Genomic DNA, 18,078 nt, shown 5'->3' with positions numbered 1-18,078 from the left:
TGTGCACACTGTATAGTCTATATTTTGGAACAAACAGCCTTGGCTCATTATGGCCAAAAGATTCTGTTGTAATTTATCCAGTCCACAGAATCTCAAAATGTACACAGTACACTACAACAATAGAATCTGCTCCTGGTCTTTTGCAGTCAAACTGTGCTTGATGAGTTTTATAAGTAGTCCTACAAGCAAGAGCATATATGACTTCTGCAATTTCTTGTCATCTAGAGCCTTTATTTATAGATATGGTGGCTAACACACTCATAAGGGAATTTGTTTTCTGTCAGTAGGTTAAGATGACCGAATAATGTTTTAGGAGCCTCTAATTCAGATTCAATTATTCAATTCAATTATTGTGTCAGATATACAAATGATGGATAGTCCAAACTAGTCAGAATATCTTTTATTGAAGTACATAAAGTTAATTGCATCATGTTTTTAAATAAACTCTTTAATGTACAGCTGGTATCTCATCAAAATCAACTTCAGTTCTAAACACCTTTATACAGATTAATAGAAATGTTGAAACAGACATTTCAAGTATATATTGTCCTACTATACCTTAGTTATTTTTCTTTCCTCTTCTTTACAGTACATACAAACAGTATATACATATTTCCCACCTAAACAAACTGCACTAACCTGCTTGAAAAAATGCATTTACACCCTGCTTCGGACTAGCTTGTTGCACTGGGGACACTCAAAATAACAAATTGACAAAAGAAATTTTAATAATGAGACAAAAGATGAGAGAAAATGATGTGTAGATCACCCATCCTGGACCAGCTGCCTGGGCAAATTCACTGTCAAAAGGACTGACCTGCAGCACGTCACCAGAAAAGGGAAAACATGCTGCAGACTTACCCAAACATACATGAAAGTCATAGATGCTCCCTATCTGACAACTGTTTGGGCATTGCTCAGAAAGATGTGCCGATTGCCAGAGGATATTTAAAACCAGCAAAACAAAAATTAAGCATGTATCTGGACTAGAGTAATTGTACTGGAGACCATCCCATTGTAAGTTTTTGATTTTTAATTTTACATTTAATCCCTGTAGGGACTGGTTGGCTGGACACCGATTAAGCCAGGTCTTAGACCTTCTTCAAACAAAAATAATCTGACCACAAAATTCTGCTTTAAAAGAATAGATATATTTACGTACCTGGTGCTTTTTGAAATGATCATTCATTTAATAAAATAGTTCTTCATTACTACATTGAGGTCAATAAATGAATGCAGATATAGACGTGCCTGTCTTTAACTGATAAAATAGATGGTTTTAACATGACTTCTAAATATATTATACTTAGAACACACATCAGAATTGAAAGCTTTTGTTTTTTTGCCTTTTTGGAAGTCATGGAGGGAACAGGTGGAAATGCATTCCAGTCGCAACATCTCTAGATTATCTGAACAAATATTTTCTCACTTTGGGGAAAAAAAAAACCCTAAAAAACATTTTTTACAGCACATTTCCTATGTGCTGTTCTGTGTAATTAACTGTATTATTCCAAGCATTTCTAACAACAAGGGATGAGAAACAGATCATCTCCTAATGCTAATGTATAGTTTAGACTGCTAACAGTGCAAGTGGATTCACTGTGTTCAAATAAACAGACGTCATCTACTTCATGCTTTGTTGAAACTTTAACAGAACGCACTATTAAGGTGCAATGGTTTTTCGAAGTTCACAGAGCACAGCTCTTTCTCTTTCTATACTACTGCTACTGATCAGTGGAGACGGGTACATGCCCTAGATTGTCTCTTTTAACAGTAGGCAGCATGTAGGTTCCGCACGTACGTACTGTCGTGTCTAGAAGCACCTGACAAACGCACACACAGCCCTTACGTGTTTGCCTCGCTTCTATGACCAAGTTTACACAGAGCACAGTGTGCTCATTTGTTGCACTTTCCCCAGGTCTGTCAGCAGCTGTTTGATTCGGCACTTGAGCTGAGGCAGCCTGGCCAGAGGATCGGGAGGCTCCAACTCCCCAGTGAAATCCAACCAGCTCTCCAACACTGATCACAGAACAGAAAGCAGGAACTTAATTGGTCATCAGCTTTCAAGATATATCCCATCGCTGTCCCACAAAAACCTTCCATCTTCATTTTTGCCATTTTTCAATGGTACGTTGATGTTTATACACGTCTCACGTATACAAGCTTCATTCAGATATTTTGCTACAAAAACACGGCATCTTTTATTACAAATAATGTAATTGGTGAAAAGCCCGGTAAAACCTACCGTCCAGCTCTTTCTCAATGAGGTCCATCCGACCAGCCAGCTTATTCTGAACATCCTCTATGTGTGTGAGCAGGTTCATCTGCCATTGCAGACAGTTTCTAGCCTGCTCCACCTGCCCTGAGCTGGTCTCTCTCATACAGCTGGACAGTGAAATAGCACTACTCACCTACAGAGACAGATACACAGACAGACATTTTTACATTGAAAGATTTTTAAAACAGAACCATCAACCACTGCAAGGAAGTAATACAAAAATCATATTTTAAAACATTATTAGGGTACATAAATAAATACATCTAGATCAGGGGTGGCAAACTCGTCACATTATATGCTGTATACACATTACATTCTGTCCAATAATAAAAAATAAAAAAAGGACAATCCAACACTGTCTTTAATTCTAGTTTTTTACTACTTTCACCTCATGTTCATGGCCACAACCTCGAGCTAAAATAGAAATATAAATTCTAATTGTTTTTCTTGCAGAGAGTGAACAAGAAAATGGTTTTAACATTTAGTTGGCCTGCCGGATTAGAGCCTCTCAGTCCACTTCCCGCCAGCACGTTTGAGATCCCCAAGCTAGACAATAATATATGGACAATACTTTCAGAAATGGACATTATCTTAAACAATGGACTGAACAATCAATATTATTGTAAAAGTACAAATGGATCCCATTACATTTCGACTACAAAATGAAACTAGTTACCTCCTCCTCCTTTGGTACAAACAACAGCGTCTGAGGGGCAGTCTGGGACCCCTGCTCATGTGTGTGTTGGTGGCCTGTGCTAGAAGGCTTCTGGTAGCTGTGCTCGCTGGTGATGTAGGTTTCAGGGTTTGAGTTCTGGTTGAAGTGCTCCTGAAACAAGATGCAGTCCGGAACGCCGCCCATAGGCTGGTCCTCATCCGAGTTTACCCAGGAACTAGCCCACAAATGCAAACTGGGATTGTGTTTGTTCCTTGAGAGAAAGAAGCATTTTAAAATGCCTGCATCTCATGTTTGACAAAGCATTACACACAAATTACATACCATCACATTCCATCACCTTCACACAAATTCAAAAAGAGAAATAAAATGGAAATACAAGGTTTGTGTGTGATGGTGACAATACACTAGTCATATATAGCCATATACAACAATATATTGCCCACTTCTCAATATATTGCCCACATCTCATCACTTGTATATCTGTTCTTTACCAGTTATGTCAGACTTTGTTCTGACACACACACACACACACACACACACACACACACACACACACAAAATTGCTCTTACTGTAAGATGTCCATCTTGAGCTGAAGGCCGTGAAGCACTTTTTTAACACTGTAAACATCAGCCAGTAACTGATGGGTAGAAACAATCTTCTTGGCATTTTGATGGGAGTAGTTTTCTGCCAGGAAGGATAAGCCATACATATGGCCTTTATAAAGCCAGTCTTTATCATGGCGATATTTGGCACCCCATCTCTGCCCTGGTTCATAAATGAATGAAATAACATTAGTTTTAATGTAATTGATACTTTGTCATAATTACCCCAAGCTAAAATGTTGATTTACATTAAGATGTAAGCATTCCTATTAGTAACCAGATCTGACCAGGCTAAGTGTGTGCTTATTACCTGGTGGGTCTCTGCAGATGTAACAGATATATTGCTCAGGGATGCTGTCCTCAAGCAGCCCCATACACACACTATGCTGCCAGCACATACATTCCTCACACTGCAGGAGAGAAACAACCGCAGAGACAGAATCACAATCGCAAAGCTCATCAGATGCAGCAACATGCAAACACTACATTTCACCCAGGAGAAAAATAATAAATACTGTCTGAATAGTAATAAGTAAAATAATTAAAACATTAAAATACAGCTCAGATATAAATTGTATAGCTGCTATTTTAAACACCACAAGATTTAAAACATTAATTACCTCAAACTCAAGACTGAGCTACTTAAAATGGTTCAAAAGAGAACTACACATTTTTAACCCAACCTAATTTAACATACCTCACTTTACTGTTCAGAGGGTTCTTCAGATTAGATTAGTTGAATCAAGTATATTAGATTAAAAATGGAACTAGATATCGCTCTAGAGTGATTTGCAGAAATTCCATGTGCCACGATCGCCCCCTACTCACCAAATGAATGACCAAACTTACACAAACCAAGCAAGGCCACTAAACTGTGGCATTTCATTTTTATTAAATCTTAACAAGTGAGGGTATTCTGTAACTGCAGTCTAAAAATAAAAACTGGGACAGCATTCACTGTTCTAGTAAACAATTCTTTTTAATTTAAAATGAAACTGGCTATAAATCTTTGACTTTCACCCCTTTTTATACAAAAGGCCTTTTAGGCATCAGTGGTCTAATGCGCTACCACTAAGGCCCGGGGATCGATGGTTTGAATCCCGAGCCCTGCCGCTTTGCCATCAGTGGTAACTTGGCTGTGATCTCTTTGGGCGAGCTGATGGCACACTCTCTTCGTATTACTCTGTAGTCAAGTTGACTGTTAGTTGGCTCGCAGTTGTGATGGGTGGGCTAATTGGCAGTACGAACTTGGAGAAAAACTTAACAGAAAAGTCACTTTAGGGGACTAAAAAGTAATCAAATAGTAGCAGCTGGGAATTGATGTTTAATTAGTTCATGCACAACAGGTGGTGTTGCATCTGGAGTCTGTTGTGGTCTCTCAATGCACACATCAGTGAAACTTGCTACAGCTGATATGACTGCAGACAGCAGCAGCAGTTAGGATAAAGTGTACATAAACATCTTAACTGTTTGGATCTAATCAATCAAACCCTTTAAAACTCATGCTGCTAAAGTCACTATGTGAACTATGTGTATTCAAGAGGAGATGGAAAACACAAAGCCTACATAAACAAGCTGAAATAGATTACAAATATTTGATTACATATTTAATGAAGAGTGGAACACTTCGGTGATACTGGGATACCATCACTAAAATATGGATTTTTATCAACTGCACTGCATTTTGTATCGATACGTGCTAAAAATGCTATATTTCTTATATTTCAATTTCTATGTTTTATAAATGTTTACGTATCATATCTCAGAATGCTGGAGCACAATACCAAAACAAAGAAAACAAACAAATAGTTGCTGTCCAATTACTTTTGACTAAACAGGATGTTTGGTCTCAATGCCACGGTTTTATGACTAATTATTACCGGTTTGACAAGGAGAGAGTAGATGAACAGGCTGGGTCATGGAACTGAGAAGACATAAATGTTCCTGGTTTCTTAAAATGAATCACTTTGATCACAATGTGAGTCTCTAACGCTCAACAAACCTGAATCATGAAACCATTTTCTTCATCCATCTCACAGATGCAGCGGACGATTTCGTTAGTTGACTCATCTTCCTCATCCTGAAAGTCCTCCATGGTGAGAGAGTCCAGATCCTGGTTGTACTCATCCCCACTGAACAGTAGGGACTCTGTGGTAGAGTCTTCCAAGAAGTCTATGTCTGATAAATCTGGTGAGATGTTCAAAGCCATTGAGGCAAATGTTAAAGACCATGGTCCAATACATCAAACATGCATTTTTATGGATACACATTCAGGACTTGATTTATTTTAAAGGAACTGAATACTCACTCTCCCCAGTGAGATCAACTGATAGAATGGCACGGGGGTATTGGAAGGCTGAGTGTTTGGTAAAGGAGTTGGTGGAAGAACGATAAGGAAGTAATGATGACCTCTCCAAGTAGGACACAGAGACCTCTTCCATGTCTGAGTAACCTGAGGGAGCACAAGAGTAGCAAACCATCATTATTTTGATGGAGATCTTTTTTTCTTCCTAATCCTTGTCCCTTTAGACAAGACAAGCTTAAACCTAGCTTATTATCCTTTATTTACATGACATATGGCTCTGTTCCTCACTACAGCGTCCTAATTTTGCCTGTACGGTGACCCAGTCACGTTTTATCTGTTTTTATGCTGTCTTTTTGGACAAAACATGTCTGATAAACTGTAGAAATAAGCACACACTGAAATTACACTAAAATTATAATGCTCAAAACTCAAAGCTAAACTTAAAGTGGCATGTTCTTTTTTTCTTTGACAAGATGTTTAACTGAGTCTTATAAGGGAGCTTACTGCCCATGTATTAAATAAAAATCTCTTACAGTGCTGTTTGGATTTCTTCTTCTTCTTTTTCTTTTTCTTCTGCTTGATTTTGAAAGGGTCCTTGTCTTTTCTGTCCCTGCGTTCCTTATCCCTCTTTTTCCCTGCTAAAGGAAAAGTAAGGGATCATTTCAGGAGGTCAGCATGATATGTAGCAACAAGCTTGCTAATTTAAAATATATAGGAAAACAACTAATTACCAATGAGCTGGCATTTATCTTCAATCTTGAATTTCCTCTCAGCCTTTATACATAGTCCTAAAAAGGAAATACTTGTGCATCAATAAAGATGGTTACATAAACCTAGGTTTAGTCCTGAGCTGGTACTCACTGATAAACAAAGTATGCCAGTTATACACAACAATGCAATGCAAACTGGAGTAACAGATTCCAGCAGGTACTAAAGTAATGTGTAAACATAAGCTTAGTGCCTGTGAAGCTACATACAAGATCACAAATAGAGACTTCTGATAAATGAGTGAAGTGCTTTCAAATAATCACATATTTTAAGTCATATACCTGTTTCTAGGTGTTTGTCCTTATCAATGACCTTCTTGAGCATCTTATCGTGGAAGTTCTCAAATGTCTTCTCTTTCGTCAGAGAAGGCAGTGAAACTTCAGTGCTGTCTGAGCTGACAGACGCAGAAGACCGCTTCTTTTTACAGAATTTGGGAGGCTTTGAGCAGGAGCCAGCACAGTCCAGCTGTAACATATGGCCTTGCGGAGACAGAGCTGTAAAGGAATAATAGCACTGTTAAACCAACTGGGCAATTAAGCATAGCTGTGCTGTCAACCCTTACAATTCAAATAATTTATAACCATTTCCAAATCATTCAGCTTTTGGGATTAATACAATATATTAATGGAACTGGCCAACTGGAAAAGCTAATAGTTTTATCATTATCGCACATACAGGAGGATGTGGAGACTGTCCTGCGCCTCTTGTTGTCTGGTATCTCTACTAGAGTGCTGTTGGGAACAGAAGCAGATGTGGCCCTGGTGCGACCTCCTCTCTCAGGTGAGCACACTTCACTCTCCAGCTCCTTGTCAGTATTGTGGTAATACTTCAGATGGTAGTCCAGTAGCTTGGCTTTCCGGAAGGCTTTAGAACAGCCGGGAATTTGACACTTGAACTTATTGTGGTCCAGGTCAACCAGAGGTTCACTGGGAGATGTGGGGTCATCAGATCGTTTGGTGTTTATGACTGGCAAAGAAACAGTGAGGTGCCACAACATTAAACACAGTTTTTTTCATCTCACTTGAATATTTCAAATAAGTAATGAATTCCTTCATAATTAATCATCATTTCTCAAAATGTTGCATTTAGAAACATATATGGTTAAGCTCAAACCATAACACTATCACAGGTGTTGATTAATAACAGAACAGGTACATACTGGGTTCCCTGGTGTGTTTGTTGGCTTTGGGGGTCCTGGAAGCAGTTTTTAGACCTGTGGCTACAGACAGAGAGATGGAAAAGCAGGAGAGAAAGATTAAAAAAAAAAAACACAACTTGTCTCAAAAGTCTAAGGTGACTCATCCAGTATTTGCCCATTTTACTAATCTAACCTGTGAACAGATGTTCTTGTTACTGTCCTGTATTACCAACATGACCATACCTGTTACAATAGGTGATTTCTCTGCCACTGCTGTATGGTTAATTAGCAACATGTCAGTCATCCTTTCCTTCTCAGTGAATGGAGACTGAGCAGTTCCAGGGGGAGGAATGGGGGAGTTATGTATAGAAGGAGCTGCTGTGCTTGGCTTGTTTACAGAAGGTTCAGTCTTCACCATACAGCTACTGTCACAATCTGAAATAAATTAGAAAACTGGACTGAGGCTCTGTGAAAAGGAAACAAGCCTACCCATGTTTTCCCTACATCTCTTCTTGACAAAGAGCAGTGGTAGGGGAAAGGTAGGCTTAATCAAACATGATTCAGCTAGCCAACAATATATGTAAAAATAACCAGGACTGAAATTATTTAAGAGAAGTGTCAAGTCATGTGGATTTAAAATGTATTTGCTTAATCTTACTCCTGTAACTTTCAAACAAAACCACTAATTTCTGATGAATAGGATTTTTTTTTACCAATTTACCTGCTCTAGCTGACAAAGTGATTAAAGAACTTTAACCAGCATCTCACAAAACACAGGATTATACCCCAGTTTCATTTCTGCTCTTTAACATAGAGCAATACAAACAAGGTCATTTTTATTGTCTAACCCAGAGCTCAGAGATAACTGGCACCTTCCCTATTTACTGTGAAGGCAAGGCAATAAACATCTGAGTTATCTGTAGCTGACATCACCAGACAACCATGGTAGGTGGGGTAGCCAGCCAAACGCCAAACTAGGGGGTCCAACAGAATTCACATCAGTTCTACAGCAATTCAAAAAGACACAGCACACAACAACTGGCAACAGGGACAGCACTGATGCTGTTTAAAGCAACATGTTTTTGCATTAAACTAACAGTTTCAAAATCACTGTGATGCTCACGGACTTGTAAAAGGGAGAATACCATCTCCATCATTGCTATTCCGGGCTCGGCACACTGCATAATGCTGTGTAACCTGAGCCATATGTGTGTGTAAAATCCTGTAACATTACTCCACCGTGTCAGTCAACATGCTTCTTTCACTTTAAGAAGCAGATTCTGTATTTGTCAGTGTGTGTCCAGAAAACCATGGTCTTAAATGGTGACTCAAAGTGTGAACTATAAGGCTTTAAGCACATGAGGTTATTTATTGGCAATTAATAACCAAGTTAACAATCATTTCTATTGCACTCAGTTATTACTTATCAATAAATAATCTTGCACTTTGAGCCACCACTTGAAGCTCAAGTAAAACAAGCAAATTTATGACACTCATGGACAATCGTGACATCTCTGCATGAATGTCATAAAAGCACACATCACCACATTCAGCTAGTCAAGATGTTTAGAAGTAAAGTGACTACCAAAGCTAACCATAAAATCAGGGTTGGAACTGAACTGCACATGTTGGCATATCTTTAGCAGCAGGAGAACTCTAATGCTGTTTTTTGCCCATGTTCCTGGTTCTCCTACCTGCTTTCTGTGTGTTGTCTGTCTGGGGAGAGTTGTGATTGGAATCCCGGTTATGTGGCGAAGGAGGGCAGGTTGGGTCAGAGGTCGTTGCTAGGCGCTGAGATCTTCTCCGTCTATGAGGCGAGCTCGAAGGGGCTACATTTTTACACACACACACACACACACACACACACACACACACTTATGTAGAATCACAGACTTTTTTGTTTGTGCTGTTATGTGTCACACATAACAGCACAAACCCATAGATCTTCAGCAGGCTGCACAATGGATAGGGACACTGTGGATGATTGTACAGGCAGTGCTTGAATAGAAAATAAATTCACATATAAAAGGTCAAAACCAGCAACACTTGACTGGAGAAATCCACACAAACACATTCTGGCTCACAAGCCTTCGTCAGTATTAAAGAGAATAATGACTGTACTGTTGTTTAAATACACAAAGAACATTTCATTTCACTATTCTCCTCAAACCTAATGAAGGCCCATGAGCTGAAACACTTAATAAATAAAACATGGAATTCTACAACAAGCTTTGATGAGCTTTCAGCAACCATCACTTTCTCCATACCTGCTTGTATATTAATGCTGAACAATGATCAAGCCATACAAATATATACACACACACACACACACACACACACACACATATATATACAGACTGTATATGTCCCCAATTTCTATGGCCAATATTAATTACCTGCATTTGACGCCAGCAGCTTACAACCTAAAGAGTAACAATTTTTTTGGTGTTCTTGCTCATGAAGAAAATAAACATGAGACCAAGCCAACCTGTGTTCATATCTGGGAGGGTGTGAATGGAGCTGGGTGATGGACTGGGTTCTGCTGCTGTGCTTGTGCTGCTGATGGTTGACTCTCCAGAATCGTGTTTTAGTCTCCTGGACCGAGAAGTGCCTGGGGAGTTGATGGAGAGGGGGACAGGGTGCCTCTGGCCAACTACAGATTGTGTTCCTTCCTCCCCTGGGCTGTTACCGGCTGCTGGATCTCTCTGTGAGGAAGCCTGTAACACGATGCAAAAAATAAAAATAAAAAATCCAAAGCATAGCTGAAATGTTGCCTCTTTATGACAGTTAAAAGGAAAAACATCTAAAAAGAAACTTGAAAGTCATGTTACAAAGGCCTAGTCACACCTGTTGTGAAGACATGGTAAGTTCTTCTTTGCAGTCACTCTCACTTTTCACACATCCTAGACCAGAAGCAGAAACATTAATATAAAAAAACAAAACAAAAAAAAAAAACAATATTTTGAGGCATCAAACCATCTGAACTGTACTTTTGCTGGATAATATAGAAACTAAACAATAGTTTTATAGTCATAATCATATCATAGTCCCATTAAGAACCATTAATTACAGCCTTAATTGTAAAAGCAATTTAAGCTAAATAAATGTGTAACCTTTGTTTTAACAAGATGAAACTTACCTGCAACTTTGCTGAGGCGAGCTCGTTTCACATTGCAGAAACTGCCCTGTCTGCTCCTTCTTCTTTTTGTTTTAGCCATCTCAAGCTCATCGGGGGACGGCTTACAGTCTTCCTCATCAGAAGAGGCTTAATAGGGCAAAGGGACAGACACATGATTAGGGCGAGAGATCTTATGATGGCATAATCCTTTACAATCGGAAGAAATTGCTCATTTTTTGCAAACCCTAAGACTTCGACACCAATGGATTATAACATTCATTTAAAAGTAACATTCCCAAAACCAGATATAGGCAATATCTTATCATGTACAGTGTATTAAAGTATACTGTATGCACATGTACAGTTCCTGGGAACTATTACATGAGTATTATATTTCAGTCATTACTAGGAAAGGCCAAGTGAAGCAAATTTTTTAGTTTTAGAAAAGACTCTGCAAATTAAATGATGGGCTCTTTTATTATAAATAAAATAATTGATGCCCACAAAGCAAAAGAACGCTTCATTTCATAAGTTGAAGTCTGAATAACTCAGAACTTCACGGAAGAGTCATGCGTAGAAACCATCTTCACCACAAAATTCAGCAACGCAACTTCAGTTAAATAAGCAAAAGGTATGTTTGGTTAAAAAAATAAAACTATAAAAAGACCACTACAACTGATCAGGCTTTTGTTTCAAAGCTAAAGATGAAATAATTATTAGCTTCCATAGCAAGATAATTCAAAACCTACCACAAAATCCACACTAGATTACATCTATAAGTGCAAACTGAAGGTTTTGCCCAAACATTTGCATGCCACTGGATAAACACACACAGTGCAGATGTCTGCATGTTAGGTAAGGGAACTACACACAAATATGTTAACTCAAATGAGACAGATCTAATTCAGTAGAGATTAAGCAATGAAACCATGTTAAGTACCAAGTCTATCAGAATCTGCGTCATTATCCTCCTCTTCTTCCTCGTCTTCCTCTTCAAGTTCATCAAACCTGAGTTCTGTTCGATCCTCTCGGTCTTTGTTGCTGTTGGCACTTGTGCGAGGCCTACATCCTCCTTTACTCTTGGCAGCAGCTGTGGCTGCCTTCACAAGGGCAATCCAATCCTGCTTCAGCACACAGAACAGGTCACTGGTCATGGCTAACAGCAAGAACAGCTACGATCTAGGCTTATATAACTCCTAAATATACACAAAATATTATCAAAAGATATCAGGGCTGTGCAGGAGGTATGCTCTCTTTCTAAAAGAGTGTAGTTTCCCCACTGCGGGACTAATAAAGGACTATCTTATCTTCAGTGAAAAAGTAAATTTAAGTTACATGAACGGCAAATGACAATTCAAAAGTCGAGTAAGCATTTAAACACTTCCTGTGTTAAGTAGTTTTACAGGGCATATTCCTTAAATAAGGAAAATGCAACAGATATGAATACAGAGTAAGATGGTGTCCCTCAGTGAAGAAAAGAAGCCACTAATAATTCTAAGCTGTCTAGTTTATGTTTCCTGAGTAATCAACCCACATAATTCATTACTTAAAAAGTAATGGCTTGAATTATTATACCTTCTAAAAAAGAGAAGAGTGGGATGCTTGGATGCTTGAACTATTATGCAAGCATCCAACTTACACAAATACAAATATGAATCAATATATTAAATCTGCAATTTAGCTATCGTTAAGATGATAAGACAAGAAAGTGCCTGGTGCACTCGTGAGTAGGACAGGCAAGCCTTGGAAGCACAAGTGAACTTACTTGTCCTTTGGCATCCTCTGGCATGGACTTAATATGAATTCTTTTCACACAGCGAACAACCCCATCATAAAACTGGACTGTGTAGGTTCCTGTGAATGATGAACATGTTCTCTTGTTAAAAAAACAGAACCACAAATATTACTCTTGCCTATAAGATACAGACACTTGCCCTCTTTGTTGACGCTTTCAATCTTGGCAGGGTAGTAACGACAATCTGTCCATCGGGCAAGAACTTCCTCACCGTCCTTCAATTCCTAGAATTCAAGCACACATACAAGATCTTTCTTTTATTAGTATAAACAATCATACTGCATCTCACAGCAAAATAAGCTTGTAAATGTATACAAGCCATTACATGCAATGAAAGTAGAAAGTTCTAATTATATAAATTCATAGTCATTTAGATCAATGCATAACAGCTCAGATCCATTAATTACATACTGTAGAAGTTAAACCCATGAAAAACTCATGAACCTTTAACATTATTCTTAATACTATTACATTTAACATTTCAAAACACAATGTAGGACTCTTTAATAGACATTATAATGATATATTAAATATGATACTGAAAACAAACCCCCACAGACTCAATCGGTTACTTTAACAAACATGAGAAACAGATGAAGCTTAGATAAACCTAAATGGCTTTTTTTCTGTAGTTGATGGAGAAAAAACCCAAACAATGATGAGACAAGCAGTTAATATAGAGCCAGATCAGGGAAGATCGGCAGCTGATGTTTGTATGTACTTGTCTCTGCTGTGGCAAGTCTGTTTGGTCCTCTGTGCTCTCTGTACATCCAGGAAGCTCACGCAGGCGAGATGCTCTCATCTCACCGAGTCTCTCCTGGTAGAAATGTTTGCAAGAAAACATTAATTAAATTAACAATCTCATTAACAAATAGTTAATGAGATAAATTAACAAACCTTCTCATCTATAGAACGTGAATGTTTTCACTAGAATATCCTTTGTGAGGCATGTAACCAAACACATGCTTTGCACTTCATATTGTTCAAAGTCTATATATAAACTAACCTCTGCTACGAGATGTTTACGTAACACTGTGTGAAAGAGTTTAAGTATAAAGACATACAGACACCTCTTCCTCTTCTTTAAGTCCCTCTTTACGGAGTGCTGGTCTCTCTAGAGGACGTAATCTGCTGCTGTCCCACAAAATCCACTCATCATATCTATGGCTCCAACGGTCAAAATGGACAAGCATCTTCCCTTCTTCATAGTCGATCTTCTCAATACGTGAAGGATACCTATGTTGTTAAATATAAAGAAAACTCTATCTAAGTCTAAGGTCTTATATTGGAAACAAGTTCCTGAAGTTCATCAATTTGTAGGGGTCATACTCAAACAGTATATGAAAAATAAACAGTTTACCCTGTGATAAAATCATCTTAATGTTCTGCACTGTGTACCAGAGCTGGGTGACACAGTAAAATCATTATATCATGATATTTAAAACCATTTTAGCATTCACAATATTTAATGCAATATTCTGACATACAGACAAAATGCTACTCCTATTCAAAAAGTATCCCTTACCCATTACATTCAATTAAACAGGAATAATTACACTCTCAGTATTAAACTGTGTTCTTTAAACACTGACAATATTCACAATAAGCTCAAAAATGTTTACAGTGCATCACGATGATAAAATTTGTCACTTCCATACCTACTGTGTACATTTCTCGCTAAATGGCAAGGCTGACAGTATAGACAAAATTATACAAATGATAAAAGCTTCAAACAAGCTCTTGATCACTTAATTATTACCACAGCTACTCAAATCGTACCACACTGAACAACGCTTGCCGGTTTCTGTGGGGTATTTTGTTGAGGTTAACATTCTTATGTCAGTAAGCATGCATGTATCGATATTCATATTTCTACGTCCTGATAACCTAAGTTCAAGACAATTCAGAAGATCCATAAAAGTGACATTGTGCTACAGTGGTGGTAAATGCAGTGATTGAGGTCTCGCCCAATTATTCAATTTGGTATAGCGCTGTGTTCTTGCACAAGTGTGGAATGTTAGCCGGGTTAATCAATACATTATCTCACTCAGATTATGACCCAGTGGCATTTAAATGAAAATGTATTCAGGATAATGCATTTTACCACAGAGAAACACAGTGGAGACTAAGAAAAGGCTGATACTGCCTACAAACCGACAGCATATCTTCAGTGGTCTATGTCAGGAAAAAAAATGATTTACTGAAAACAAACTCCCACAGACTCAATCGGTCACTTCTACAAACACAAGAAACAGATAAAGCTCAGGAAAACCTGTGATCTGAAAGACAAGTTAGCTAGCTACCATTTTTGTAGATAGTCTTGAGCTTCCACTCTTGCTCCAACCTCAAAAGTGATCCCAGGTCGGTTAGGAGGTTTCTTGCTCATCTTCAAATAGATATGTTCAGGTCTTTCTCAAGACACAAACGTTGCCTCAGCCTGTGGACCATGAAATGAAATGACATTTATGAGGAAAGTGAAGCGACATGCAAACACCTTTTAACACTCAAATCAGACAGTTTACTTCAGTTTAGTCCTTAAATAAGCAGATTAAGAGTAAACACAAACATTCATGTACTCAAGTGTGGTTTGGTTATACAAGATGTCATTACCAGAAAACAATACGAAGTCCAGCAAAGCTTTTATCTGATGGTAGAGCTCAAAACTGGCCTGCCTTCGACTGAGGGTCCGAAGAACATGGTCAACTTTGCAACAAGTCTCGACCCTTGAGGCTAAACCGTAGTATTTTAGCTAGCTAGCTATAACGCTGGCTACTGTCGGCCTATTTGATAAGGGTTAATAAGTAGCTACATCGAGCAGCTGCTTTAAACTCTACATTTTAAGGCACTTAAGGAAAGGAAAGTTAGCTAGCTAACTAGCGTCTGAGCTCGACACAAGCGGCTAGCTAAGGCTCGTCTGGTAGCAGCAGGCTAACGTTACTCACACTGCAGCATCAACAGTCACAACAGTGCCTTTTTTAGTCATATGCACCTACTGTAAAAGACCACACAGCACAGCAGGTGCTTCTCTAATATGCGAACACAAGCGAAAAATATCATTTGACCCAGATTTGGTCAGCCTTGGCTAGCCAGCCATATTTCCATTGAACTTGCCAGTTAGCCAGAAGCTAACTAACACTAGCTAGCGAGTTCATTCACTTTTTGCAGCCTCAAGCCCGATTTGCTGCCTTTCGCGCATCAGTTACTTAAAATCACGTGTTTCTAAACATTCAAAACAAATAAAAGCACAAAACGACATCATGAAAGCGTACCCACACTCCATAAAGCTAGCTAGCCAGTTCCACTACCTAGAACTGTACCAGCTGATTTGGCCACTGCTGCTTCTCCAGCCAGTCGTTTACGAGGGGAATAAAAGTAATGTGGCGAAAAACAGGACAGAATACTTTTGTCTTTCAGTAAATGTCAGCTGTACAACTAGGACTGCAACACACACACTGTTTAAAAAACGCGCTGTGCTTTACCTTTGTGAATTCATTGAGAGCTTTGGCTATTTAGTTCCTAATATGCTTTCTGTTCATTCTTCAGTACAGAGCTATTTTAACGGAGGGGAGGGGGGAGGGGGGAGGGGGGAGGGGGGAGGGGGGGGGGGGGACGCGACCGCAGCGTTCGCGTCACACGTAGAGGTCACGTGACAACCCACGCACGCTTACGCGCCCTCTGTAGTGTTTGATCTTTCACAACAGCGGTCCCTCTGCGGAGATCCCACATTACAGATTTATTATTAATATATATATATATATATAAAAAAAACGACTTAATGACAGCGGGGCTATGACTGACTCCCTATTGAGGGATGTCCTCCAGCCAACAACAGTCACATTATTTTGTGTGCAAGAATGGAAAAAAGAAGGGAAGTTTGATAAAGGCCAAAGTAAACACAATAAAAGTCACTAGCTAACTATTAAAAAAAGGAAATGAAAAAAATAAACAACTAAATTAACTGTACAAAAATTAAAAAAAAAGTCAGTGTATTTGATAGTACTTTTCTTTTTGAGTTACAAACAGGCATTACAATAAAACTTTAAGACTGGTTAATTTATTTAAAATTAATTAACGGTTGGAGCAGCACAGTGGCATCAAAAATATAAATAAATAAACCAATAGTTAGAAATACTGGAGCTGTGCGACACACACACTACCTAAAAATTTAAGTTATATATATATATATATATATATATATATATATATATATATATATATATATATATATATATATATACACATACACACACACTCCCCTTTATCAGTATAAGTATCAATATAAAACAGGCATTACCATTAAATCTTAAGGTAATAAACTGAGAACCAATAGTACACACACACACATATACCACCTGTGGCGCCACTGTGCCTTTTAATACTATACCATAATTAATCAAAAATTCAGTTTTACAATTTAATATTATTATATTTAGATATATTATATATTTAAATATTTATTAAATATTTAAATATTACATGGTTATTATATATATATATATATATATATATATATATAGTAATTTGTATTCAGTCAGGCATACAGTATGCTCTAAATGACTACTAAAAGTCCATGTATAATTTTCTCACATTATTTTGTATGTATATATGGAAAAGGAAGAAACGTTTAATGTAGGCCAAGGTAAACACAATGAAAGTCACTAACTGTATAAAGAGGAAACTAAACATTAAACAACTAAACTGACTGTCCAAAAATAATCAAAACAATTTATTTGGAGTATCACTATAAAACAGGCATCACAGTGAAATTTTAAGACTGGGGAGTTCATTTAAAACTCATTCACGTTTGGGGCAGCACAGTGGCGTCACAGGTAGTGTGTTTGCCACAAAGCTTTAACGGCCTGTATGTGTCCTATTTCTTATAAGATGTAATCACACAATACACACACTAAACGCTCTAAAAAATAAATTGGGTGGTTATTGGCCAGTTTATGAAGGCTTTTTGTACCTGATTACAGGTGTCACTATGCACTATATGACACCACTAATTGCCTTCTTAAAGTGTTCAAACACATTAACTATCATTGGTAAAATATATATCAACTAAGAAAGACTGTAAACATGCTACTTGTTGATGCTGGTTTGTTCCATACACATTTACGCTTTAACCACATTTCTTTCTGATTACAGAGGAAGCATTATTCTCTGTTCCCATGCTGCAAAATGTAACATAATGTAAAGAGGGGCATGACATGAGGGGCGTATGAAGCTGTCTTTTAGTTCAAATATGGCCTCAGGGTTGGTAGTTTGAGACCCCTGCTCTAGGTTTTGAGGAAGTGGTATTAATAGCTCCACAGTGGACAAGTGTTTGGTTATAAGCTGACCACACTGTGGTTCTGTAAGTTATGGTAAGGTGCCCAGATGTCTAGTTTTGATTAT

General features: G+C 38.1%; 1 protein-coding gene across 5 annotated transcripts; it reads right to left on the bottom strand.

Moving 5' to 3' along the window:
- Positions 1-385: 385 nt before the first annotated feature.
- On the bottom strand, positions 386-16,234 carry phf20l1 (PHD finger protein 20 like 1). Of its 5 annotated transcripts, none has more exons than XM_072679479.1 (24): positions 16,161-16,234; positions 14,985-15,118; positions 13,746-13,917; positions 13,403-13,498; positions 12,821-12,905; positions 12,652-12,740; positions 11,827-12,010; positions 10,908-11,033; positions 10,616-10,671; positions 10,257-10,485; positions 9,463-9,597; positions 8,012-8,203; positions 7,790-7,849; positions 7,306-7,596; positions 6,912-7,124; positions 6,594-6,650; positions 6,396-6,500; positions 5,866-6,009; positions 5,560-5,744; positions 3,868-3,967; positions 3,525-3,720; positions 2,955-3,204; positions 2,246-2,411; positions 386-2,019 (listed from the first exon to the last, which is right to left on the bottom strand). In XM_072679479.1, the coding sequence occupies exons 2-24, from the start codon at positions 15,065-15,067 to the stop codon at positions 1,877-1,879; spliced, it is 3,357 nt and encodes a 1,118-aa protein (XP_072535580.1). In that variant the 5' UTR covers positions 15,068-15,118; positions 16,161-16,234; the 3' UTR covers positions 386-1,876. The 5 variants fall into 5 exon arrangements, with proteins under 5 accessions (XP_072535580.1, XP_072535583.1, XP_072535582.1 ...); XM_072679482.1 differs by having other exon boundaries at positions 6,396-6,497; XM_072679481.1 differs by having other exon boundaries at positions 11,827-12,007.
- Between the last annotated feature and the right edge of the window lie 1,844 nt (positions 16,235-18,078).

The sequence above is a fragment of the Salminus brasiliensis genome, chromosome 5 (assembly GCF_030463535.1).
Source record: "Salminus brasiliensis chromosome 5, fSalBra1.hap2, whole genome shotgun sequence".
Taxonomy (NCBI): Eukaryota; Metazoa; Chordata; class Actinopteri; order Characiformes; family Bryconidae; genus Salminus; species Salminus brasiliensis.
This window is presented reverse-complemented; position numbering and strand designations above follow the sequence as displayed.